Source organism: Tiliqua scincoides, chromosome 8 (assembly GCF_035046505.1).
Source record: "Tiliqua scincoides isolate rTilSci1 chromosome 8, rTilSci1.hap2, whole genome shotgun sequence".
NCBI lineage: Eukaryota > Metazoa > Chordata > Lepidosauria > Squamata > Scincidae > Tiliqua > Tiliqua scincoides.
This window is the reverse complement of record NC_089828.1, coordinates 11,364,787-11,390,607: the sequence shown is the minus strand read 5'-3', so window position 1 is coordinate 11,390,607 and position 25,821 is coordinate 11,364,787. Positions and strand designations below refer to the sequence as shown.

Sequence of the window (25,821 nt, the reverse complement as noted above, 5' to 3'; positions counted from 1 at the left end):
TACTTAAGATACACAAATTCCACAACAGATTCACAATTGCCTTATATTGCCCGCCATATTGCCACCGGGTAGATGGGACTCGTTAGCCTGGGAAGGCAGCTCATCTGAGAGAAGGAATACTCTGATCCCAAACCTCCACTGCCTTGTGGCTACATCCAGTTATGGAAAAGGCTTCAGGAGTCAACCTCGAGGCAAAATCCGGAGCCGGAGTCCCTGAGGCTGTTCATGGCTGAACACAGTCACGTTCTGGCAACTCCTGCGACGCCTCTGGAACCAACCGTATTGGCCTCTGCCTTTCCATTGGACCATTTCAGCGACGTGGAGAGGGGGGATTTGCTGCAAGGGTAACAGTCTATCCTCCATATCTACCTTACCCAGGCTTCACACACTGGAGAGGACACTCTGTTCCAGAACCACTATTCAGAGCGTTCTATGCCTAATAAAGGTTTTGTTGTTGACTGTATTCAGAGCGTGATACCGAGACTGAAGGATGCCAACTGCATATATTGCCCAGAACACAGGACTATCTTACAAAGAATCTCCAGCAAAGAACTTGCCCTGAAGGCAAAAGGAATAATTCCTTTCCCACCCAATGTATGTCAAATGGTGGGAGGGATACTGTGCATCCAAATTACTACTCACTTGACTTTTTCCCTGGAGACAGAATCATTCCTGAAATACCAGAAAGATAATCTAATCCAACAGCCAAAGGAAATGTCACATAGTAGCATTGTTTGCCACTCGGTCACTTTCAGCTGGCACAAAAAGTTCAAAGCTACCCCTTTGCTAAATACACGATATCTGGGCCATCTCTCCTTGGCTAAATTGGCAACATGGAGCAGGTGCACTGCATTAGTTCAGATATCATCAAAGACAAGATGACCCATCTCTCCCCTTTACTTACGAAGGAAGAAATAATTCTATTTCTTGATTGTGGTTTCCAATAAGCTAAGATTGGCTGGTTCACATATAACAATTGATCCTGGCTTGTGCACAGCCAAAATTGGAAGGAGATCTATTCCTCCCCTTACAAGTGGAGGGGCAGGTGGAGCATGCATTCTTGAGGCTAGGAGATTATTATTATTATTATTAACAGTATTTATATACCGCTTTTCAACTAAAAGCCCACAAAGTGGTTTACAAAGAAAATCAAATAACTAATGGCTCCCTGTCCCAAAAGGGCTCACAATCTAAAAAGATGCAAAAGAACACCAGCAGACAGCCACTAGAAAAGACACTGCTGGCGTGAGGTGGGCCAGTTTACTCTCCCCCTGCTAAAAAGAGGAGCACCGACTTGAAAGAGTGCCTCTTACCCAGTTAGCAGGGTTAAGATGTTGCACAAAGCTATGATTCAACTGGCTATGCAGGACATTTGAACTGTCCCATACGCAGTTCAACACATACTGAACTGGTCAAAGGAATGCTAAGTTCCAAATGCAGAGCATGCAATTTTGTGAACTACCATCCCATGCATCTCCAGCTATAACTATTAATTAATGGTGTTACCAAGTCCCACAGACCCCGGGATGGTGACAGTGCACAACAGCATGACAGCACTCCCGGGTTCTTGCAAAGCACAAAGGCAAGGAGGCCACCATGGCTTCTTGACCTGGCCATCGTGCCCCAACCTTCTCCCCTGGAAGCTCTCAAGTTGGCCTCATGGATGGGCCAGCCCTGCATATTAAATCTGAATCAATCTGCCAAAAAAATGAATTTGAAATCAGAATATGGGGTTGGTTTGCAAGTCACTTTATAAACTAACGTGGTTTCTCGTTATGTCTAAATTTGCAGACCACTGATTCAGGCCCAGATGGAAAATGAGATGGAAAATGAGAGCAAACTAGAAGTCATCCAGAAGTCTAAATCATGGTTTGCCTGTTATACATCTGGGAGCTCAAACCATGGTGTGGCTACCTAACTATGGTTTCACATTAAGTGTGAAAACAGCCACTGTGAAGTTTTTGGGTGTATCAACAACAACCCACTTTCTACTGTTGGCTGGAATGAACACTATGTCAGCAGAAGAGCTGGAGAACATGAAGCAATATGAAAAATATGCATGCTAAGCAACAGGTATTCATTCATTGCTGTCCATTGTACCTTTGTGGTATTATCTCAATCCGCCTCCCATGCAAGTTGCTTCTTGTTCATGCCATCAGCAGTTGCCTAGTCACCCGTGTTGAGCAAGAACCATCTTCAAAGAACTTTTTGCAAATTAGGGAAACTTTTGCAGATAGATTAGGAAGAGAGTTGGCACTCTCTTTCAGGCCTTGAATATGACACAAAAAGAAGCGAAACAGATGTTAGTGGGCCGGGTAGGCTAGTTAAACACTGTGGGCTAGAAACTTGTGTAGGCTAATTTCAACACTGAACAAGGTAGCATTCCCCCGCTCCCCATTCTTACTATTTTTAAGCAAGACATTTCCCATGAATTCTTAACAATCTTCTCACCTACACACTGCTGCTTGGCGTCTCCCGGTGAGTCACACATGCAATCAATGATGTGATCCAGCAATGTGCCTTATATAAACCCTTGAAATTCAATTCCCATGAACAACACAGGGCTCTTTTCCTCTTTCAACACTTAGCCCCAAGAGAGCATTAGCTAATCTAAGTGTTTTGATCACACCAATAAATGCAAGAACTGCCAATTTTTTTTTTAAAAAAAATTTCTTTTATGTATGACTCTCAAATGGACTTTTTCTTTTCAGGTTGCAATGACCAATAGCTGATGCACGTAAACAAAACAGAACCATTTTGATTTGCTATGAGCAATTTCCCACTGACACCCCACATTAAAAATAAATGGTGACAAATTTATATTAGGCTACTGAGACACACAGTAGTAATATCGCCTCCACTAGAGAAGTTTTTACTCCCTGTCATAATATGATAACTCATAGCCACTCCACAAAATCAACAGTCAATTCATGAGAAACAGAAGTTACTAGCACAAGATGTGAGAATGCCCAGAGCCATAGCTAGGGTGGACCCTAAGGGAGGCACATGACTGCCCCCAGGCTCTGCTTTAGTTATGGAGAAGGCGCTGGTGGTTTTGCACAACCCGTTCCTTCCCCCTCCTCCAGAAAGAACCCAGAAGTGACTGCCTTGTACCTCCAAGGCAGTCACTTTCGGGTTCCCCCCAGAGGAAGGGGGACTGGCAGCTTCACACGCCCCATTCCTTCCCCCAGCCTCCAGAGGAGAAGGTATGCGGCATGTGAAGCGGCTGCAACGAGCACCTCCTCTGGGGAGAACTCAGAAGTGATGTCACAACATCATGTAATATTGTGATGCCACTGGCGCCGGGGTAGTCCATTGCAACTCTCATTATGCTCACCAGGTTAAATGACTTTAAAAAGAGGGAGGAGACAAATTCATAAAGAAGAGGTCTGACAATAACTGTTAGCCATGGTGGCTAGATCAATTCTCCATGTTCAGAAGCAGAACACCAGCTTCTAGGAACAACAGTGGAGAACTGCTATCTTCACATCCTGCTTATGGGATTCTCTGAAGTATCTGGTTGGCCACAGTAGTGAACAAGATCCTGGACCAGATGGCCTTTGGTTTGACCCAGAAGGCTGTCTGTGATCTTGCATAGCCCTCTGAAGATTCTTCACACATTCTCTCGGTAATACAGAAGGCAAATCTTCTCTCTCCGGTGCAGAGGGCCAAGGCAGGGGGAGTAGAGGTTTATGGAAGGCCATCCAGCATATTTGCGGCAAGACAGATTGAGCCATAGGCTCCACATCTCACTTTGTTGGCCATTATGCTACACCAGCAGTGTATAGAGTCTCACACAAACACACAAAGAGAAGGTGCCCTGCCTCAAGAAGTTTACAATATATATCTTAATTAATGAGTCAAAGAGAAGGGAGGGGAACAGGGAGAAAAATGGGCAAACATAAAAGACACAGAGGAAAGAAATGAGGGATGCCAGCGTAAGATGGGAAAGTCCCCAGAGGTGAAATCTTGCAAACATTATCTAGAGCAGGGGTGCTCACACTTTTTTGGCTCGAGAGCTACTTTGAAACCCAGCAAGGCCCGGAGATCTACCAGAGTTTTTTTTACAATGTTCGCGCCATCATAACATATAACGTGTGCGGCCTCTGACGAACATATAACAGACGTGTGTGGCCTCTGGGAACCCCAAGTGCCTCTGGGACCCCAAGTGCCAGGTAAACTGAGAGTTTAGCATCTGGGCGAGTTCAGCAGCAGGGCGAGGAGGCCAGGGCCCCATACACTGCCCTTCCTCTTTGAGAAGAGGGCTGCTAATCAGTGTAGGGTTTATAAAAGTACCCCTAAATAAAACAACAACAACAACAAAAAAGCTATGCAGTCAGACAGCCAAGCAGCAGGGAGGGGGCTATCCAGTGTTCTGCATTGAGTGCCACATGTATGATTATATGCCTCTGGGGCATAAGTCATGGGTGTGTCCTCGGTGCAAGGAGCTCCAGGGTCTCAGGGAACGCGTCCGCTCCCTTGAAGCCTTGGTGGCCGACCTGGAGAAGCGCAGGCAGGCAGAGGAGGACCGTGGGAAGACTTCTGGGGATGATCAGGCTTCATCCCAATCTCAGGCGTGCAGCTCCTCGGCTGCCCGGGTGGGAAGTCTCAGGACTGGAGGACATCATCCTGGAGAGGAGGGAAACAATCCCCTAGGGAGGACCCCTTCTCCAGGGGATGGGCCCGTATCCGAACGCACTTCGGATACTCCTCGGCGGGAGGGGGGTCAGGGGCTTCTTGTAGTGGGGGATTCGATTATTAGAAACATAGAGAGGGGGGTTTGCGACGGATGTGAGGACCGCATGGTGACTTGCCTGCCTGGTGTGAAGGTTGTGGACATCACTTCTCGTCTAGACAGGCTAGTAGACACTGCTGGGGGAGAGATAGCGGCTGTGGTGCATGTCGGCACCAACGACGTGGGCAAGTGTAGCTGGGAGGTTCTGGAGGCCAAATTTAGGCTTTTAGGCAGGAAACTGAAACCCAGGACCTCAAAGGTAGCGTTCTCTGAAGTGCTACCTGTTCCACGCACAGGGCCAGCTAGGCAGGCGGAGATCAGGGGTCTCAATGCGTGGATGAGACGGTGGTGTAGGGAGGAGGGGTTTAGATTCGTTAGGCACTGGGGAACGTTTTGGGACAAGCGGGGCCTGTAAAAGAGGGACGGGCTCCACTTGAACCAGAATGGAACCAGACTGCTGGCGCATAACATTGAAAAGGTGGCAGAGCAGCTTTTAAACTGATCCCTGGGGGAAGGCCGACAGGAGCCGAGGGGCATCAGGTTCGGGACTCCTCATCCCTATGGGATGAGGATGGGGAGGTTAGAGAACAACAAGACAAAGGCAGGGTAGGAGAAGAAATTGGCAAAGGTAGCGTGATGGGATGTGATAGACGGTTTGGCACAATGAGAGGATGCGGGGACAAAGGAGCGAATAAGCAGCCCATCCTAGGGCATTCCGTGTACAAATGCTTTTATGCGAATGCCTGAAGTCTACGAGCAAAGGTGGGAGAACTGGAATGTCTGGTGACAAGGGAAAATATTGACATAGTGGGTATAACGGAAACCTGGTGAAATGCGGAGAATCAGTGGGATACCCCAATCCCGGGCTATAAACTCTACAGGAGGGACAGGCAGGGGCGTGATGGAGGTGGGGTGGCCCTTTATGTTAAGGAAGGGATAGAATCCAGCAAAGTAGAGATTGAAGGTGGGTCCGACTCCACTGTAGAATCTCTGTGGGTTAAATTACCAGGCTTGTGCAGCGATGTAATACTGGGGGCGTGCTATCGTCCTCCAGACCAGAAATCGGATGGGGACCTTGAAATGAGGAAACAGATCAGGGAGGTGACAAGGAGGAACAGGGCTGTAATCATGGGGGACTTCAAATATCCTCATATTGACTGGGTCAATTTGTGTTCTGGTCACGATAAGGAAACCAGATTTCTTGACATGCTAAATGACTGTGGCTTAGAGCAGCTAGTCACGGAGCCCACCAGAGGACAAGTAACTCTGGATTTAATATTGTGTGGTATGCAGGACCTGGTTAGAGATGTAAACGTTACTGAGCCATTGGGGAACAGTGATCATGCTGCGATCCGTTTTGACATGCACGTTGGGGGAAGAATACCAGGCAAATCTCTAACAAAAACCCTTGACTTCCGACGGGCAGACTTCCCCCAAATGAGGAGGCTGGTTAGAAGGAGGTTGAAAGGGAGGGTAAAAAGAGTCCAATCTCTCCAGAGTGCATGGAGGCTGCTTAAAACAACAGTAATAGAGGCCCAGCAGAGGTGTATACCGCAAAGAAAGAAGAGTTCCACTAAATCCAGGAGAGTGCCCGCATGGCTAACCAGCCAAGTTAGAGAGGCCGTAAAAGGCAAGGAAGCTTCCTTCCATAAACGGAAGTCTTGCCCTAATGAGGAGAATAAAAAGGAACATAAACTGTGGCAAAAGAAATGTAAAAAGGTGATACGGGAGGCCAAGCGAGACTATGAGGAACGCATGGCCAGCAACATTAAGGGGAATAATAAAAGCTTCTTCAAATATGTTAGAAGCAGGAAACCCGCCAGAGAAGCGGTTGGCCCTCTGGATGGTGAGGGAGGGAAAGGGGAGATAAAAGGAGACTTAGAGATGGCAGAGAAATTAAATGAGTTCTTTGCATCTGTCTTCACGGCAGAAGACCTCGGGCAGATACCGCTGCCCAAACGGCCCCTCCTGACCGAGGAGTTAAGTCAGATAGAGGTTAAAAGAGAAGATGTTTCAGACCTCATTGATAAATTAAAGATCAATAAGTCACCAGGCCCTGATGGCATCCACCCAAGGGTTATTAAGGAATTGAAGAATGAAGTTGCAGATCTCTTGACTAAGGTATGCAACTTGTCCCTCAAAACGGCCACGGTGTCAGAAGATTGGAGGATAGTAAATGTCACGCCTATTTTTAAAAAGGGAAAGAGGGGGGACCCGGGAAACTATAGGCTGGTCAGCCTAACATCCATACCGGGTAAGATGGTGGAATGCCTCATCGAAGATAGGATCTTAAAACACATAGATGAACAGACCTTGCTGAGGGAGAGTCAGCATGGCTTCTGTAAGGGTAAGTCTTGCCTCACGAACCTTTTAGAATTCTTTGAAAGGGTCAATAGGCATGTGGATTTGGGAGAACCCATGGACATTATATATCTGGACTTTCAGAAGGCATTTGACACGGTCCCTCACCAAAGGCTACTGAAAAAACTCCACAGTCAGGGAATTAGAGGACAGGTCCTCTCGTGGATTGAGAACTGGTTGGAGGCCAGGAAGCAGAGAGTGGGTGTCAATGGGCAATTTTCACAATGGAGAGAGGTGAAAAGCGGTGTGCCCCAAGGATCTGTCCTGGGACCGGTGCTTTTCAACCTCTTCATAAATGACCTGGAAACAGGGTTGAGCAGTGAAGTGGCTAAGTTTGCAGACGACACCAAACTTTTCCGAGTGGTGAAGACCAGAAGTGATTGTGAGGAGCTCCAGAAGGATCTCTCCAGACTGGCAGAATGGGCAGCAAAATGGCAGATGCGCTTCAATGTCAGTAAGTGTAAAGTCATGCACATTGGGGCAAAAAAATCAAAACTTTAGATATAGGCTGATGGGTTCTGAGATGTCTGTGACAGATCAGGAGAGAGATCTTGGGGTGGTGGTGGACAGGTCGATGAAAGTGTCGACCCAATGTGCGGCGGCAGTGAAGAAGGCCAATTCTATACTTGGGATCATTAGGAAGGGTATTGAGAACAAAACGGCTAGTATTATAATGCCTTTGTACAAATCGATGGTAAGGCCACACCTGGAGTATTGTGTCCAGTTCTGGTCGCTGCATCTCAAAAAAGACATAGTGGAAATGGAAAAGGTGCAAAAGAGAGTGACTAAGATGATTACGGGGCTGGGGCACCTTCCTTATGAGGAAAGGCTACGGCGTTTGGGCCTCTTCAGCCTAGAAAAGAGACGCCTGAGGGGGGACATGATTGAGACATACAAAATATGCAGGGGATGGACAGAGTGGATAGGGAGATGCTCTTTACACTCTCACATAATACCAGAACCAGGGGACATCCACTCAAATTGAGTGTTGGGCGGGTTAGGACAGACAAAAGAAAATATTTCTTTACTCAGCGTGTGGTCGGTCTGTGGAACTCCTTGCCACAGGATGTGGTGCTGGCTTCTACCCTAGACGCCTTTAAAAGGGGATTGGACAAGTTTCTGGAGGAAAAATCCATTACGGGGTACAAGCCATGATGTGTATGCACAACCTCCTGATTTTAGAAATGGGTTATGTCAGAAAGCCAGATGCAAGGGAGGGCACTAGGATGAGGTCTCTTGTTATCTGGTGTGCTCCCTGGGGCATTTGGTGGGCCGCTGTGAGATACAGGAAGCTGGACTAGATGGGCCTATGGCCTGATCCAGTGGGGCTGTTCTTATGTTCCTTTCTATCCAAAGTTAGGGCCAAAAAATCGGAGAACAAAAAATGCATGGATCTCTATGGAAGTGAAAGTGCGCTGTATCGCGCATTTACTAGCGAGTAGGAGAACTTGCCTTAGTCTGTCGTTACATATGTTACATATGTTCTTATGTAACATTTATGTGTACAAAGTATGTTGGTGTACCTTGAGCCCCACTGAGTATAACAGGACTTACTCCTGAGTAGACATGCCTAGGATTAGGCTGTGAGGCTGCAATCCTAGCCACACTTACCTGGGAGTAAGCCCCATTGAGTACAATGGGCCTTACTCCCGGCGTTTCCTCCCAGAGGCACCTGAAGGGGGGGTCGGCACTCTGCGATCTACTCATTTTGCCTCGTGATCTACCGGTAGATCGCGATCCACCTATTGAGCACCCCTGATCTAGAGAAGATGCCCCGTTAGATACAAAACTTCCTTATAGAATCATGCCACAGGTTTATCTGGCTCAGGGTGCAATCCTAACAAATTTTCCAACACTGACATAGCTGTGCCCATGTGGCGTGCACTGCATCCTGCAGTGGGGAGGCAGTCAAGGGGGCCTCCTCAAGGTAAGGGCATGTGTGTTACCTTACCTTGGGGCTGCATTGCAGCTAGGCCAGTGCTAGAAAGTTGGTTAGCATTGCACCCTCACAGTATTGTCCACACTGAATGGCAGCAGCTCTCCAGGGTTTCAGAGATGAGTCTTTCCCAGGTCTACTTGGAGATGCTTCCAGGGATTAAACATGGGACCTTCTGAACGCAAAGCAGGTGCTCAGTCAGAGCTACGGCCAGAGGGGGATAATTCTGAGCTGACCCCATTTAAAACTAGGGTGCAGGAGAACCATGTGTTCATTTCCAGCCAGCGGACACATCTCAGGACACTAGCAGGAGGTGACTCTCCCAGCCTTTATTCCCACCTGGCAAACAAACGACGCTACTTTGGTACTAAGTCAGAACATTGGGCCATATAACTTGGTGTCGTCTGTACTGACTGCCAGCGATTCTCCAGGGTTTCAGCCAGAGGGATTTTCCCATCCCTATCAGAGGATGACAGGAATTGAAACCAGGTGCTCTGCTACTGAACTACAGCCCTGCACCATTGAAATCAGTGTTACTTAACTTCCAAGTAAACATACATGAGAATGTGCTGCAAATAACAGAAAAAAAAACAAACAAACCAAAAAGCTGGCCCACCATTCAAATTGTGTCTCTTGGTAACCCACCGGGCGATAATATCCAGCATTCTCCCACCGATGAGTCAATCTGAGCCATTCCGAACATGCTACAGTGCCTCAGTAACCTTCCCTGGTATTAATGGCCTTCCCCCCCCCCTCCACTTGCACATTAAGAATTCTTTTCCCCCAACACTTTGGGCTAAAAGCTTCCTGTCCTAGTTGGAGGCCAGTGCCATTTGTCCTGCCACCACCTTTGGAGATTTAATTATAGGCTTCTTAACTATTTTAGGGAAATGTGCTCAACTATTTGAGAGATGCAAATTATAAGGTTTCCCCACCTCCACTGCCTCAAGCACAATTATGTCCTAACAAAGTTATTCCAGGATGCTATTTAGAGAGAAGTTACGAGCTGCATAAGCAGTTGCCAGGCGGGGAAAGGAGTGGGGACTGAAAAAAAAGGAACGATATGCATAAACTTTTCCAGTATTACCCATAGTAGGGAGAAAAACAGATTTCATCATTTCTGCAGAAGATTTCTAATAAGCAAGCCCATACAATAATAGGCTGATCCAGTAAATACAGCAGTCGGAGGGCAAAAGCAGCACCTGCTTCAAAATACTGGCACGAGAAATATTTCAAGGATCAAACAAGTCCGTTTCAGATATTGCAACAACAGTCCAAGCGGTTAAAGGAAAAGCAGAGCCTTACTGCACCTTAAATGACCGACTATCTTATTCTGACACACTTCTTCATGGAACAGGGCCCATTGCATCAGGTGGATGAAGAGTCACCCTCAGTTGGCAGGTGTAGTGCAAACACTTGGGAACAGAGAAAATTGTGCACAGCAGGGACAAACAGCCACAGAATGCAAGATATACAGCACCTGACGAAATGAACTCTCCACAAAGGTTGCATCAAGGAATCTAGTGGCACCTTAAAGACTAACACAGCCTTTCTTGTACTTGTTGCAATAGAGGAGCACAGCTGCCCATCTGGAAATGTTACATGGTGCTTGATTTTAAAAGAGGGTGCTCAGCAATTAGTGCCCAAGAGGATGATGATGCACCAGCTGCTGTTCTCCAAGGCAGCTCTGAACAAACTGACCCTCCAAGCTTAACAGAACTTGCCAGGCATGAGTGGCAGCTCATCAGAAGCTCACTAAACCTCCTGGCTTTTTTGCTGTCCAGCTGGGGCTGCAAGAAGAGCAAAGGGGGAGAAAATGCAATTAAGGACCCAATAGTTGGTTTTAGAATGGGCCTTTGTGGAACACCAATCTGAACACAGCTCAAGTGCACACTACAAATTCTTAAAGGGATGTGAAAACAACTAACAGTTCTGGCTTTCCCCAAACAACCCAGTGATGGATTGTAGTTTTGCATCTACTCATGGACCCTAGTTGTTGACACAGATCCAATTCAGATTGTCTGCTGAAAACCCTTGCTGGTTTGCTCCCAAGAGGAAGAATTCTAGTTTGTTAAACAGCTGTATGCTAGCTGAATCCAGGAACTGTGGTTTAACTGCAGCTTACAAACCAGGATCAAGCCATCATTAAATCACAGTTCCATGAGGGTTTTTAAACGACCTGACTCATGACATTTGTTATGAATAAGATGAAGATGGGAAATGCGGATTATTATTAATAAATAAATGTTTTTTTATAGTTCTCTTTTGTTGTCTAGTAAAGCTATGTGGGCTGTGATGCATTGTTGTTTTTAACCAATGCTACCAAATTTGGGAAACAGAGGCATCCAAAGGCATGTGCATGGCTTTCAGAGGCCTCTAAGAAATAGTGCACAGGACACTGTACCCCCATATACCCTTCTTAGCTACACCACTATCCATTACATTCTGAACGCATGCAAATCCATTTATAGCTGCTTTATCATTATTGGTCTATTTAAAAGGTCAAACTGCCAGCTCCATATGTCCAACGAGGCTTTGGGTTTAGGCTTGCTCCAGTCCATACACCTCAGGCATGTCACATGACAACCTGTTTTTGAAAGCAAGAGGTTTTCCACAGCAGACTGCGATATGGCATTGGAGATGGTGTTTGGCTGTTCAACGCAAAAGAGGGTATTTAACAGATCTCGGTCGCTCTGCTGCAGGAGTTTCTGCCCTCCTTCCAAACTTTCTTGAAACAAACATGACTGATGCTTCAATATGAAAGTCTGCCCTTGCCTGGCTTTCTCTCCTTGCCATTGTCTTTTTGTTTCGCAGTTATAAGCTCTGCCACTTCAGCCCAACGGTAATGAATTCTGCACTGAAGTTCTTAAAGGATGCTACAGACAGGATTGAATAACACAGTACAAAAAGTTGAGAAGTGGCTGATTAAATAAATGATGTGCTAGCTTGGATTTCTCCACTTTGGGGACACAGCGCACTGGAGAAACAGAGCACCTCAAAGAGTTTGGGTGTATCCTAGACATGAGTAGAAAGTGTTTTCAGAACTTTCTGGCTCCAAGCCAGGATGATGGGTGGACTCAGAACTAAAGGTTTCAACAAAACTATGCCCTGCTCATATTTTTCGCCACTGCCACCTGTTCATATACTCCTGTCAGTGGTGACTGCAGTCCTCACTGCTAGATCCTGGAAGAAGTAGCATTCATGTTCCCTAACCCTGCAGTGCTCAATTTTCTTCAATGTTTCCTCCCAGAAAGTAGCAGAACTAGGACAGAAAGCACTGCTTTTTGCTCTTGATTTCACTCCAGTCTTGATTTCACACCAATTTGGCTTCACAACACTATCATATAGTGAAAGCATGAAGCCAAATCAGAGTGAAGACAAGAAGCAATGTCCCTTGCCTTCCTTCTAACATTTCCTGGGGAGGAAGTTAAACTTGTGTCGAAGTAAAAAAAAAATGTACTTACTGTCACCATGGTCCACAACCGTTCACACCCATGTTCCCATCCCAAATCAATACCAACACCTGACTTTGCAGGCTACAAATTTGGTGGCAACATGAGGGGATAGTTTGACTCAAAACTTGCACATGCTTTCATTTCAGCATATACATATGGTATTTGCTTGAAAAATTTATATTCCAGCTTTCCCATGCCAAAGAAAATGCCCAAGGCAGATTTCAAAGCTCCATAATAAAATGTGCAGCCTATCACAACAATAACTAACTACATTTTTTAAAAACCCCAAAAAACGCACACCACTGAGCCATTAAGGGGTAACAAGTTGGTCCAAAAGGAAGCATTATACCGCAACTCTATTCTCTATTCTGTGCACCATCTTGTGCACCCCATTTATTGAGAGGGAAAGGCAGGATATAAATCATTTAGATAAAAATAAATTAATCTGGGTTTGCAAAATACTGTATACACTTAGCAAAAAACCACAGAAAATCCAAGCTTTCTGCAGAATGCTTCCCTATGAAAAACATGTGCCTAAACACTTGATGGTCATATTCACACATTTCATTTTTAGGCATAAGCTTACAAAAAATCTTTGGTATTCACCCCTCCCCAAAATGTGATATGTAAAGAAGCCCAGAGTGAATAAGCTATTGAAGATTAGAGAGAATATCAGTCTTCACCACATGAATCTGGAAGTGCTGCTGGTTTAAAATGGAACTTGCTTTCCACACTAGCAAGTGCGATTAAGTTCACAGCCTGAGTTCTTTAGAAATGTAAAAAAATAAAGAGTGACAGAGTGAGACATGCAAAGCTTAAAACCAGTTCTGATGCAACTATAGAATCTTCCTATAAACAGGAGCCTAAACGTGAAAAGGATAATGTCACTTGACTGATGAAAGCATGAAGTTCTTTCCCACTACTTTTTTAAAAGAGCTTTAAAAAAAAAATCATTTTAGGTACTTAGAAGGATTAGTCACTTCACAACCTTTCACATTATGGCTTTGTCAAGCAATTTTTAGTAATTCTTCTCACAGACTGAGGTTTAAAAAGTCAGAGTGCTTTAGTTTTGTCTTGCTAACAGATTGTCTGCTCACCTTCAGTAAAATCACATTCACACAGCTCAATACAAACAACATAGCAAGTTTTTTGCCTCTTACAAAAACCTACATTTTAATTGCTTGCAAACATTCCTGGTCATACAGCTGAAGTTTTTCTTTTTTCATGCTCATTCCAAGATCACTTCAAAGGGTGAGCGGATTGTCCTTCAAGTATCTGGGTCCCAGGCTGTTCAGGGCTTTAAAGGGCAAAAATCAACACAAAAATATGCTCACAAAAGTATAAGCTGCTAATGTGGGTGGTATAACAGGAGTGTGACAGAGTCATAAGCAGTGGTGCCAGTCAGCTACGTGGCAGCTGCATTTTGCACTAATTGAGATTTCCAAACAGTCTTGGAGGGCAGTCCAATACAGAGCTCACTACAGCAATCCAATCTAGATGTCACCAATGCATGTGTGCCCATCACCAGGTCTAATTGAGCCAGGAGTGGGCACAGCTGGCATACAAGTCAAAGCTGAGCTGGCATACCAGTCAAAGCATTCCTGGCCACAGCTGACACCTGCCCATCCAGGAGCAAAGCTGGGTCAAAGAGCAGACCCAACTGAACACCTGTTCCTCAAAGGAGAACATAACCCCACCCAGAACAGGCCGACATTCCACTACCAGGTCGGCAGCTCTCCAGACTAACAGCACTTCTGTCTTCACTGGATTCGGTTTCAGCTTATTAGCTCTTATCCCAGCCATTTTCAACCACTGTGGCACAGGAATATGGAGGAAGGTCATTTATTAGTAGGGCCAATGCAGGATGTGAGCCCCCACTGGCAGCATGGTGTACCTTGTCAATTGTCAAAAACCTGATGGTGTGCCTTGACAATTTTTGTGCCTTGTCAGTGTGCCGTGAAATGAAAAAGGCTGAAAATCGCTGCCTTATCCAGTTCCACTATTGCCACCAGACAAGGGTCTAGAACAGGGGCACTCAGTAGGTGGATCGCGATCTACCAGTAGATCGCGAGGCAAAATGAGTAGATCGCAGAGTGCCGACCACCCCTTCAGGTGCCTCTGGGAGGAAACACCGGGAGTAAGGCCCATTGTACTCAATGGGGCTTACTCCCAGGTAAGTGTGGCTAGGATTGCAGCCTCACAGCCTAATCCTAGGCATGTCTACTCAGGAGTAAGTCCTGTTATACTCAGTGGGGCTCAAGGTACACCAACATACATTGTACACATAAATATTATATGTTATGATGGCGCGAACATTGTAAAAAAACTCTGGTAGATCTCCGGGCCTTGCTGGGTTTCAAAGTAGCTCTCGAGCCAAAAAAGTGTGAGCACCCCTGATCTAGAACTTCCACAGCTTCCCAGCTGAAGGAGGAAAAGGGGGTGAGCCGAAGTCACACACATACTGATGCCCCACTCCAAAATCCCAAATGACCTCCCAGTGGTTTTATGTAGACTTTAAAAATCAAAGGAGGCTGAATAGAATCCTGAGTAACACCACAGAGCAAGGTGTTGAAGGAATGCGGGAACACCACCTTTGCTGAACAAGGGGAGGATTTCTTGAGGATAAGGGATTGTGGCATTATGCAACCGCACAAACCAAACCATGAAGGGATTTCACCATTCCTCCAAAGCAAGGCAATAGTGATTCTCTTTTGTCAAACAGTTTAAACATACAATTTTGTTTTTGTATTTAAACCAGCTATGACTTTAACTAGTCACTTCACACCTTCCTTTACATAACTCCCAAACATAGATAAGGCCAATATCTCACCAGCTTTTATCAGTAAGAACCTGGAGACCTGCCATTTTGCCACACTGCCCCTTGTCCTTTAATTCTTTTGTCCTTTAATTTGTCCTTTAATTCAATGTCAGAATTAACCATGTTTCTGCCTTCCACTGAATCAGACCAAATGGTCACCTGGCTCATTATTGTCTGCACCAGTGGTTCTCAAACTTTTTAGCACCGCTTTTAGAATGACAATCTGTCTGGACCCACTGGAAGTAATGTCATTAACCTGGAAGTTGTGTCAAGGCTGGAACTGACATCATCACGCAGGAAAATTTTTAGCGCCCTCCCATACAAAAAAATCAAATTAAATAAATTTATAATAAATATAAGTTTAAAAATTATTTTAAATAAATAAGAATCCTCCTAACTCTCCCATGTAGTTGCTGATCTGTTAAAAAAAAATTCCCCAAACATCCCAAAGGCTGCAATCCTATCCACACTCACCTGGGAGTAAGCCCCCTTTAACACTGTTAAAAGCATATACATATTAGCCTACTCAAAGTACAGATATGTAACATTTCTCCAAATGCATTCACATGTCACAGTAGCACCAAGTCTAATATATTAAAAATAAAATTCACATTGAAATGAATGGTGACCCACCTGAAATTGGTTCACTACCCCCCCCAGTGGGTCATCACCCACAGTTTGAAAACACTGGTCTACACTGTATACAGTCACTGGAAGTGGCTCTCTAGAGCTTTAGGCAGGGTTCTTCCCAGGTCTACGCAGGAATGCAGAGGACTAAACTCAAAGCCAGGTGCCCTACCACTCAGCTATACACCAAGTCTCTTGTGGACATACAGGTTAAGTTCCAAACACAAGTTCAGATGTACATATATCAAACCCACCATTTTTGTGAGCCCAGTACTATTGCACTCGCACAAAGCACCACCAATGGACACCCTGAGTCTGTACAAAAGTGCAAGCACAGCCACCTATACTCAGACTCAACTAGAGACAGGCTGTAACTTGGGGAGCCAGTGTACCCCTCCCATGAATTCATTTCCATGCTGAGGACAAGCTCCAAATATGCATCTGTCTCCTGTATCAAGGCGACACCTGGCAATTTAGATATAAATTTAAAGTTAGAACAGGCGTTACCTCTGGACTAATGCCTACTTTGGGGAGTTGACTGAGAAGTCTGCAGTGAGTCAGGGATGGCTGTGGTCCTTATGGGTCCTGAGACATGAAATTCTAAGTTCTCATGAGCCAGTCACACTTCTATGATTTGCTCAACCCAGTGTTATTCCGGGAGTAGCCACATACAACAATGAAATGTGCTGTCCTGTGTTAGGCTGCAAGCACTATAAGAAACACCATTTATTGAGCAACCCAACCCTTGTCTCTTCATTTACCGCCTTCCAAACATGTCTAATCCTTCCAAAGGGAAAAGTAAACATTACATAATTTTATGTTATTTTAAATCTGTGTCAATGCATGACATGACCTCTGCTGTCAGTGTTGTACTCCCTCTAGCTTCTGCCTGGGGCAAGTGGTTCTATCAACCCATCTCATTATACTATTGCTCTTACCTACAAGAATAAATCAAATCCATAAGAGAGAGAGAGAGAGAGAGAGAGAGAGAGAGAGAGAGAGAGACCCCAGCCTTGAAAATCCCTCCTAATGTTGCCAACTGACAAGAAAAAGAGAAGCTAGCTTGCTCCTGAGCCTCTACACAGAAAAGTCTGCAGACATTGTAGGATAAATTCTCATTGCAGCAAGGAGATACTTAGCCACTTACTTGTGGATGCACATACCTATTAAAAGTCACAGGTGCAAGGGGTAGTAAAGAAAGAAACACACACCCCAGTAATTCTGGGATACGCTGTTGTTCCATAGGCCTACTATAAGCCAGACATCCTCACCACCACATTGTCAGCAAACTAAGCTTTACTACTAGAGTAGTATCAATAGTTTGCTGGGTGGCGTCAGGCAACCTGTGCTCTCAAAGGCACAACTGCAGGTTAGTGTACAACTCTGCAGCCCTAATTAGATATTTTGAAAACTGGCACATTTCAGCCATTGGGAAGCATCTGGGTGGTACCTGGGGGTCCCAGTTAATCTCACACTCTCCCTCCACCCATCAATTGTTACTTTGTGGACAGAACCTATGCATATATAGTTTGCACACACAGATGGACCTGTATGCACTTTCAAGAATGTCTGCAAGAGATGAAAGATTATTCCCATTCCATGCAATGCTTCACCTATACAAACCTGCTTTTAAACACATAGTTGCAGTGGCCAGCTGTAAAGCTGTTAAATCTGCCTATAAACCCAAATGCACTTGTTCACATTTATATAAGTCCTGCAGAATCATGTCAAGAGGCTCTTCTAATCCAGCATCCTGTCTCTCACAGCAGCCCACCAGTTGTCTCTGAGCAGCCCACTAACAGGAGATGAAGGCATAAAGGGAGAGTAGGGGCATGTATCATATATATATATATATATATATATATATATATATATATATATATATATATATATATATATATATATATATATATATATATATACACACACACACACACACACACACACACACACACCATGTTGACAGCCATAACCTGTCTCACTGCCCAATACTGAAATTCACAAAAACAGAAGGTCAGAACCTTAAACATGTTCACTTGGAAGGAAAAGTTGAAAAGAAACCACAGTGGGACACATTTCCAGGAAAATCAGAGCCATGATCAAACTGCCAATCAGATAGTTTGTTGCCAGCCAGGCAAGTTTCAGCAATAGATACACATTCAGAACACATCCCAAACTATGTACATAATGCAGACTTGGAAATGTCCAACCACTGACTGCCTCACCTCCCAGCATCAGTGGGGAACTTTCTGCAAAGTGGAAGAGTGTTATTCATAGTCTGCCTTTCAAGCCAAAAAGAGCTAAAGATGGCTTACCATAAGAGTTTAAAAAAAACAAAAACCACACAAAACTAAAAACACAGCAAAAATCAAATAAGCAGGACAGCCAACAGATTAAAGCCTCAAACAGTTAATTAAAACCCTGTCAAAACACTCAGTCTTCAATCAACACTGAAAGGAAGGCAATCTGGACACCCAATAAATCTCCCATCCTGAGGCAAGGAGTTCCACATCTTGGAGGCAAATACAGAAAGATCATAGTAGATCTTCACCTGCTCAGTCATCAGAGCACCACATCAATGTGTGAGAACAAGTAAAACAATAAGTATCTCTATGAAAGATTAACTTCAGTAAACACATCAGCAGGCAATACCTTAGAGCCAAGTAGCTTAAATAGTTGTCTGTGGTAAGAAAGTTTCATTGGGGTGGCAATGGAACAGCAGCTCATTTGAGGTTCTTCAAATAAACCTAGGCTGCTTGGCAACAGTAGTGAATATTGGGGTGCAACATTCAGACCACCTCAACGTACTGTCCTACATGTTCCAACATTGTAAAGGATGTGATCAGGAGTGTCCGTCTTGCATTGCAAAGCTTGGCTCACTGCCTCAGAATCTTTTGCAGCCCTGCAATGGATTCTAGGGGTGCATCCCTAGGTAGTATAAGCACAGCCTCTTGGGAGGCAACTCTGACCTTATGTATCCAACAGATTTAGGCTTTGTCCAGATGGGACATTTCCTCATGGGGATGGGGAGACTGATCCTATCATGTTTATTCATTATTACTCCTGCTGACTGGGCATAAAGGACGCCCTTAAAGTCATGTTCCTCTTATATTTAACAGGGAGAGCAAGCAACTTTCCCCTTTCACCACAGCTTAGCATCTTTTCTATTAGCTGTTTGCTGGTGTTTCTTCTGAATCTTATTTTACATTGTCAGACTGTTGGGGACAGGGAACCATTCATTGACTTTGCTGTGCAAACCACTTTATGAAACTTTTTTTAGGTGGGGGGGGGTTGCAAAGCAGTGTATAAATATTCTTAATACATCAATCCTATTGTGTTCAGTGAAGCCAGAGTCCAGTGAGAACAGTGCCTTGTTCTCCATGCAGAAGATCCCCAACACAATCCCTAGCTGACATCTTCAAATAAGGCTGAGAGGGACCCCTAGCCTGAAATCCTGGAGAGCTGCTTTGAATCAGTCAACACAATGCTGAGCTAGCCAGACCAGGGATCCAACTCGGTGGGTAAGGCAGCTTCAGTGAGATGTATTTCAAGTAAGTGGGTATTAGTGTGTAAGCCGAGGCTGCAATTCTAAGTGCACTCACTACAGAGCAAATCCCACTGAACTCAGTGAGTCTTGCTTCTGAATAAGCATGCTTAGGGTTGACCTGTAGTAAAGCAAAGAGAAGATATTTTGTGATTGTTGTTTCAGACCCTTCCACCTGCACCAATCCTGCTAGGCAGATGTGCTGTTTGGACTTGTTCCCATTCCCTGCTCACATTCATTTCATTAAGTTGCACACCTGTGGGCAGGGTTTATGGCCCATTATCTTTTTGTGGAGCACCAAGCAGACTGGGGGAACTTTAGGAATATTATTAGTAGCAAACAACAGCACAGGAGTGACACAGTTCCCATGGGATTTGAGCAGAGGAAGGAGAAACTATCCCTTGAAAGCATCTCCAAGCCAGAGGGGATGAGAAAACTATTAGATTCTTATATTAAGCAACTGTAATTTATATTTAAAGGTACATCCCAACCCAGATCTCCTGAATTTTCAGCAGGGGCACTCTTTCTGATTTTTGAAGCTACAATCTCCAAGCATGCTTGCTTGGATGGCAGCTCTGCAGGTATAGCTACAATATATGAAGCTTACCTCAACCACTGGAATGGCTAGAGGAGGGTGCAAAGCAGGAAGTTTTGCAAAGAGCCTCACAGAAGCCTCACCTCATTCTGGGTGGGTGGGTGGGTGGGTGGGGGAGCAAAACGGAGGTATATGCCATTTCCCCCCCCACCTTGCATGCTGTGGTGAGGCTCCCTGCAAAATTTACTGCTTTGCACCCCATCTAGCTACGCCACTGACAACACATCCTGGTTAAGGGTTACATTCAGAGACAGCCAGCCAGCCAGCTCCAGCTCCTGGAAGGGGCTACCAGCACAACCCTGTGCATATTCACTCAAAAGCAAGCCCTACTGTGACCAGTGGGATTTACTCCCTTACTAAAGGAGCAAAGGATGCTCAGGATCGCAGACTTCACAGCCCAAGCCTAGGCATGCCTACTCAGAAGTAAGTCCCACTGTGTTCACTGAGTCTTACTTCCAGGAAAGTGCACACAGGATCGCGGCCTCAGCAGCTGGAGGCTCACCTGCAAGCCCCCGTCGAACTCAGTAGGACTTCCTTGCGAGTAACTTATGCTTGGACCGGCGCTGCTGCTACAACAACGCTTCCTCGAAAGGAAGCCCCGGAGAGCCCAGCGAGGCTTGATGAACGCCTCGAGCCGTTTACACGAGAGTAAACTGGACGGCTCCGGAGGTCCCGATCCCCTGGGCAGAGGGGCTGCGGGGTCCCCTGCTATCCCCCCCCGGGGTCCCTTCCTGGCTCGGTCACTCAGAGCCCAGTCCTCGTCGGGTCTACTCAGAAGCAAGCCCCAGCGCCTCCAATGCCACCTCCTGCCGGGAAAGCGCGCGCAGCGGACGGGACGGCACTCACCCCATCTCTCGCTGGCACTTCTCCCCGGCCGCGCAGCCGGCTTGCAACGCCGGCGGGGAGAGCGCGCTGGCCGGAGGGGTGTCTCCCCCTCCTCGGTCTCCGGCGGGGAGCGCGGGGCGAGTCCCCACTTCGCACATGCGGCCGCCCGGGCGAGGCAAGCGCTGCGCTCCTTCCCTGGGCTGGGCAGCCCAACCGCTGCTGCTGCTGCGCGCTCCGCCGGCCCCTGCGCTCCAGCGAGCCGCTCGCTCTGCCTCCTCTCCTGCCGCTCCTCCCCGGCTGGCGGCTCCCCTCCCACCCCGTTGGCCGCTGCCTCTCCGGGGCTCAGCTGCTCACACCAGCGCCTCTCCCAGACGGGCTGCGGCTGAGCGAAGCCCGCGGGCTTGGAGAGGTCCAGGCGCAGCGCGCGCTCCTCTCGGGTCCCCTTCTGGACGCGCCGAGAGCTGCTCCACCTGCCCCTCCCACGCACAGCGCGGCGCAGACCCCGGGCGCCTGCCTGCCTTCCCCGAGCCTGCTACAGTGTCTCCCGCAAGCCGGGGGGCGGGCCGGGGCGGGGCGTGCAAGTGGGGAGGCTGCGCCCCTGCGCGCTCCCCAGTTCTCCCACCCTGGGGGTGAACTTCTGGGCCAGGCGGCTTGGTGGCGGTGAGGAGGCAGGCTGCAATCCTAGCCACACTTTCCTGGGAGTAAGCCCCATTGACTATAACGAGGCTTACTTCTGAGTAGAGTTGCATAAGCTCAGGCTCACAGTTGCCATCCTGGCCCCTGTTGGTTCCAGGGAGGACTCAGGGGGGCCCAGTCCTATCCAACTTTCCAGCACCGGTGCAGCCCCTTGTTGAGCAGGCTTCTGTGACTGCCTCCCCACCACAGGGCACAGTGCATGCCCCATGGGCACAGCTGCAGGGGCACTGGAAAATTGGAGAGGATTGGGCCCTCAGTGCCCAGTGCTAGCCAACTTTCCAGCACTGGTGCAGACATGTCTCTGGGGGGTGCGCTGCACCTGGTTGGGGGGGGTCAGTCACAGAGACCTCCTCATGAAGGGAACATTTGTTCCCTCACCTCAGGGCTGCCTTGGTGCTTGAAAGTTGGTTCGCTTGGGCCCTTCTGAGCAGTGGTGTGGCTAGAGGGGCTGCAAAGCACTAAGTTGTGTAGGCCCCTGAACACACTGTGCAAGCCAGGGACATGGGGAGGCAGGTGAGGCAGAGCCTCCCTACCAGAGTCCCTCAAAAAGCAAAGCTGCAGCCATGTGAAGCACACAAGGACTCAACCTACTGGAGCCCTTCGAAAAGCAGTGCCACCACCATGTGAGGCATGCAAGCACTCACAACCCACACAGCAGTGGCACTGCTTTTTGAAAGACTTCGGTAGAGAGGCTCTGCCCTTCAGAGCCATTCCAGGTGGTGGGAGCAAAACAGAGGCAAAGGCAGGGAAGCAAATTCTTCCATTTTGCTTCCACTGGCTGGAATGGATTTGAGGGGGGAGGGGCTGCTTGCACAGCAGGTTCAGGTACCTGCAAAATTTGGTGCTTTGCACCCCCTCTAGCTATGCCACTGCTTCTGAATAAAGGTTTGTCAGGTTCATTCAACTGGTATGCTGCCTTTCTACAGAGCGCACAAGGCAATGTGCAGTAAAATGCACAGCCACAATCATAAATGCAGCAATAAGTCAATAGAACCAAGACATGGCGTAAATGTTGTCCAGGGAAGCAGCAACCTGCAACCCTATCCACTCTTATTTAAGAAGCAAGCACCCTCTTTGCTTTCTAAAGGGAGCCACTAGATCTTCCGGGTCAAAGTCCAATTCCAGAACCACTACATTAGCGGTTCTCAAACTGTGGATCTGGGACCCACCAGTGGGTCATGATCCAATTTTGGGTGGTTTGCAAAACAGACAGGGCAGATTAGGTTGTGTGCATCAAATAAACTGCTACTGGAGGGGCACTGCTGCAGAATCACCATTATAGCCACACCCCCTGGCATTTACAAATTGAGCAGTAGCATCTCAGGCAGCAATTGTTAACCTCTTCCATCTCACAGCACATTGAGAAGGCACTAAAATTATCAAAGCATACCATCAGTTTTTGACAATTTACAAGGTACACCTGTCATGCACTGCTGGCTGAGGACTCGCATCTCCCAATTGCCCTACAAATATATGACCCTTCCACAAACTCCCATGGCATACTTGCAGGTTGAAAATCACTTCTCTAGGGCCTCTCAAAAGTTTGAGAACCACTGCACTAAACTATCCTGGTTCACTTCTAGATCAGGGGATTTCTGGTCCTCTTCCTCCTTGCTGGTGTCCTTTCCTTCATCTTCCTCCACCTGGCCCTGCTTGAAATAAACAGGATGGGTGGAACATGCAGGGAGCTGTGTATTTCAAGCAGGCCCAGGGAACAGAAAGAGGTGGCAATAGAGCAGAAGATGAAGGGACTGCATCCACTTGCCCTCCTTCCCTCTCCTTGCCCATGTACAGTAGCTGCATTCCTAAGCAAGCAGGTGGGTGAAGACAGTGAGAAGGCAGTGAAGGCTGTGATGGTGGGGGGGCATGCAAGATATTTTTATTTTTTGTGGGTGCATACTAATAGGGGTGGTACACCTTTCCCAGTGCAGGTGGCAGACACCACCAGCAGCTCCTCTCCAGGATCTGCAGAAGTGCCTCTTCAAACAGCTTTAACCATCACCACTGCGAGATTATCCTGAGCTCTGCTTAACATAATGAAGAGTTTGAGCCTTTTCTCACATCTTGACAAAATACCCCCTCAAGTTGCTGCTTGGGGTGCTGCAATTGGTCTCAGAATAAATTGTAACTTCAGGTGGGGGGATTTTCAGTCCGTGTTCTGATCCCCCCTCCCCTGTCCTGTGGCTGCAATGTACAAAATGTAAAATTTTTAAAAAGCAAACCCAATTTAATGTGATGTACAGATCGTTCTACCCAGTGCCAGCTTTAAGCCAGCTGCATTCCCTGTTGGGCCCCACACCTAAGGATCCACGTGCTAGGGTAATCTAGACTTACATGTATGCAATTTTATATTAAAATGTCCTCAGATCCATTTCGTCCATTAACTGACACGCACTTTTTGATTGCTTTCCATGCTACCATAGAGATATAAAGTCTATATAAAATTGTATTTCAATCTCTAAAGATTCTGTAGACTTTTGGTGGTGAACCTGGGGCCCACAAAAAAAAAAATGTTTCCAACTGGGCCCCAACCACCTCTATACTCTTCACATTCTGCTGCATGTATAGATAAGTCCCAAGTCAACATCATTCCTTCATCAGACTCCCCAGCAGAGTAAAATTGTTGCTAGCAGGGGAGGGGGTGATACCAGATGGGCTGAATTAAGGAAGGTTTGAGACTAACACCCAGACCACCTGCAGTAGATATTTTTTTCTACTTACGCTACAGATTTAGCAATAATGACATGTAGTCAGCTGTTAAACACTGATTTCTTTTTTACTTCTTCTTGTGTCTTAAAAAAGATTTGTGCTTAGGGATTTTTTTTTTTTCCAATTCCAAATCCTGTGTAAAATAAGGATATCACAAATGATGTGATAGAAGCAAAGGGGAGAAGGAAATTGTGGTACGCATGCCATAAGGAATCTTATACTAACTGTGCAGCAGAAGGCTGAAATTCCATCTAGGTAGCGGCATCACAGACTACTCAAGTGAGGCTCAAGCAGTTGAATGTCACTCGACCCCTGAGATAGAATTACATCCCTTTCCCCAACCCCCTCCTCCCCACACATCATACTAAGGAGTTTCAAACATTGCAGTTCTCTGTAACATTGAGACAGGCTTTTGTGAAATATCTCCCATGAATTTTGAAAAGCTTTCCAAGATAAGCAGCTGTGGCATTCTGACATTTGAGATGAATGTAGTTCAAGGGATTTTTTGCTCATAAGGGTTGTTAGATATTCCACAGTCAAATGTCCTTCTATAGATTTTAAATTGTGTTTTTAACTACTTGCTGCTCCGGAACCTAAGCCTGCTTGAATGAGATTGAAAGACTGCTGTCTCTGAGAGCTATTTCTCCATGGCAGACCTGCAGGACTCCGGCTCAAATTCTATAAGCCAGCAGTTCTCAAACTGTAGGTCCATGGGTAGTTCTCAAACTGTAGGCCACGACCCAATTTTTGGTGGGTTGTGAAACTGACAAGGCAGATTAGGCTATGTGCATCAAGGGTAAAACAACCTACAACTTGTGGGTAGCACTTCACCATTATAGCCACAGAGGCTTGAGCAGCTGGTAAAGCCACACTTTTTTTTAGGTGGGTCCTGATGCTAAAAAGTTTGGGAACCACTGCTATACACATTTTCCTAGGAGTAAGCCCCATTGAACATAATGGGACTTATTTCCAAGAAGACATGCATAGGATTGCACTATCAGTGAAGCCTCTGTAAAGTTGGTGGTTCTTCCAAGGTTTGCAGTCTAACTGCCCAATCCTAAGGGGCAGCCCAATCCTGAGCTGCCCAGGGAGCCCCCACTCAGCGGCACCATGAGGGCTGCCGCTGAATCCAGCACCTCCCGCACTACCAAGGCAGCCCCACAAGTAAAGGCGCTCGTGTAAGGCACGCAGCCTCCACGAACACCTAGGATCCTGTGGAGCAGAGCTCCAGATTCTCCTCCTACCCGTCCCTAGGCACACCTCTGGCATGCCCCCCTCCCCACTTCACGCTGGCCTCCCCGCGCCCCCGGAAAGCCAGCAGTGAGCCCCGCAAACATGCCTTACGGCAGGTTTGCCACTGTGGTCCGTGCCGCAGAGGCGCAGCGCGGACCACAGGATAGGGCTCTGAGGCCACAATCCTAACCAACTTTCCAGCACTGACATAAGAGCAATGCAACACTGAGGTAAGGGAACAAACATTGCCTTAGCTTGAGGAGGCCTCCATGACTGTCCCCCAACTG

The 25,821-nt window shown here is 46.7% G+C and overlaps 2 protein-coding genes across 3 annotated transcripts in view; one reads left to right on the top strand and one right to left on the bottom strand.

Annotated features, from left to right (window-relative positions):
• Positions 1–21,406, bottom strand: part of HOMER2 (homer scaffold protein 2) — a 79,992-nt gene extending 58,586 nt beyond the window's left edge. For both annotated transcript variants that reach the window (XR_010794842.1, XM_066636560.1), the window contains exon 1: positions 20,918–21,406. Coding sequence is in view for 1 of the 2 variants with exons in the window: in XM_066636560.1 (XP_066492657.1) it covers positions 20,918–21,054 (137 nt within the window). In the remaining variant the exon portion in view is untranslated. The remainder of the gene's footprint in view (positions 1–20,917) is intronic.
• The window catches only part of RAMAC (RNA guanine-7 methyltransferase activating subunit), a 34,131-nt gene continuing 27,732 nt past the window's right edge, over positions 19,423–25,821 (top strand). Inside the window, exon 1 of the mRNA XM_066636564.1 lies at positions 19,423–19,449. The gene's annotated coding sequence lies outside the window, so the exon portion shown is untranslated. The remainder of the gene's footprint in view (positions 19,450–25,821) is intronic.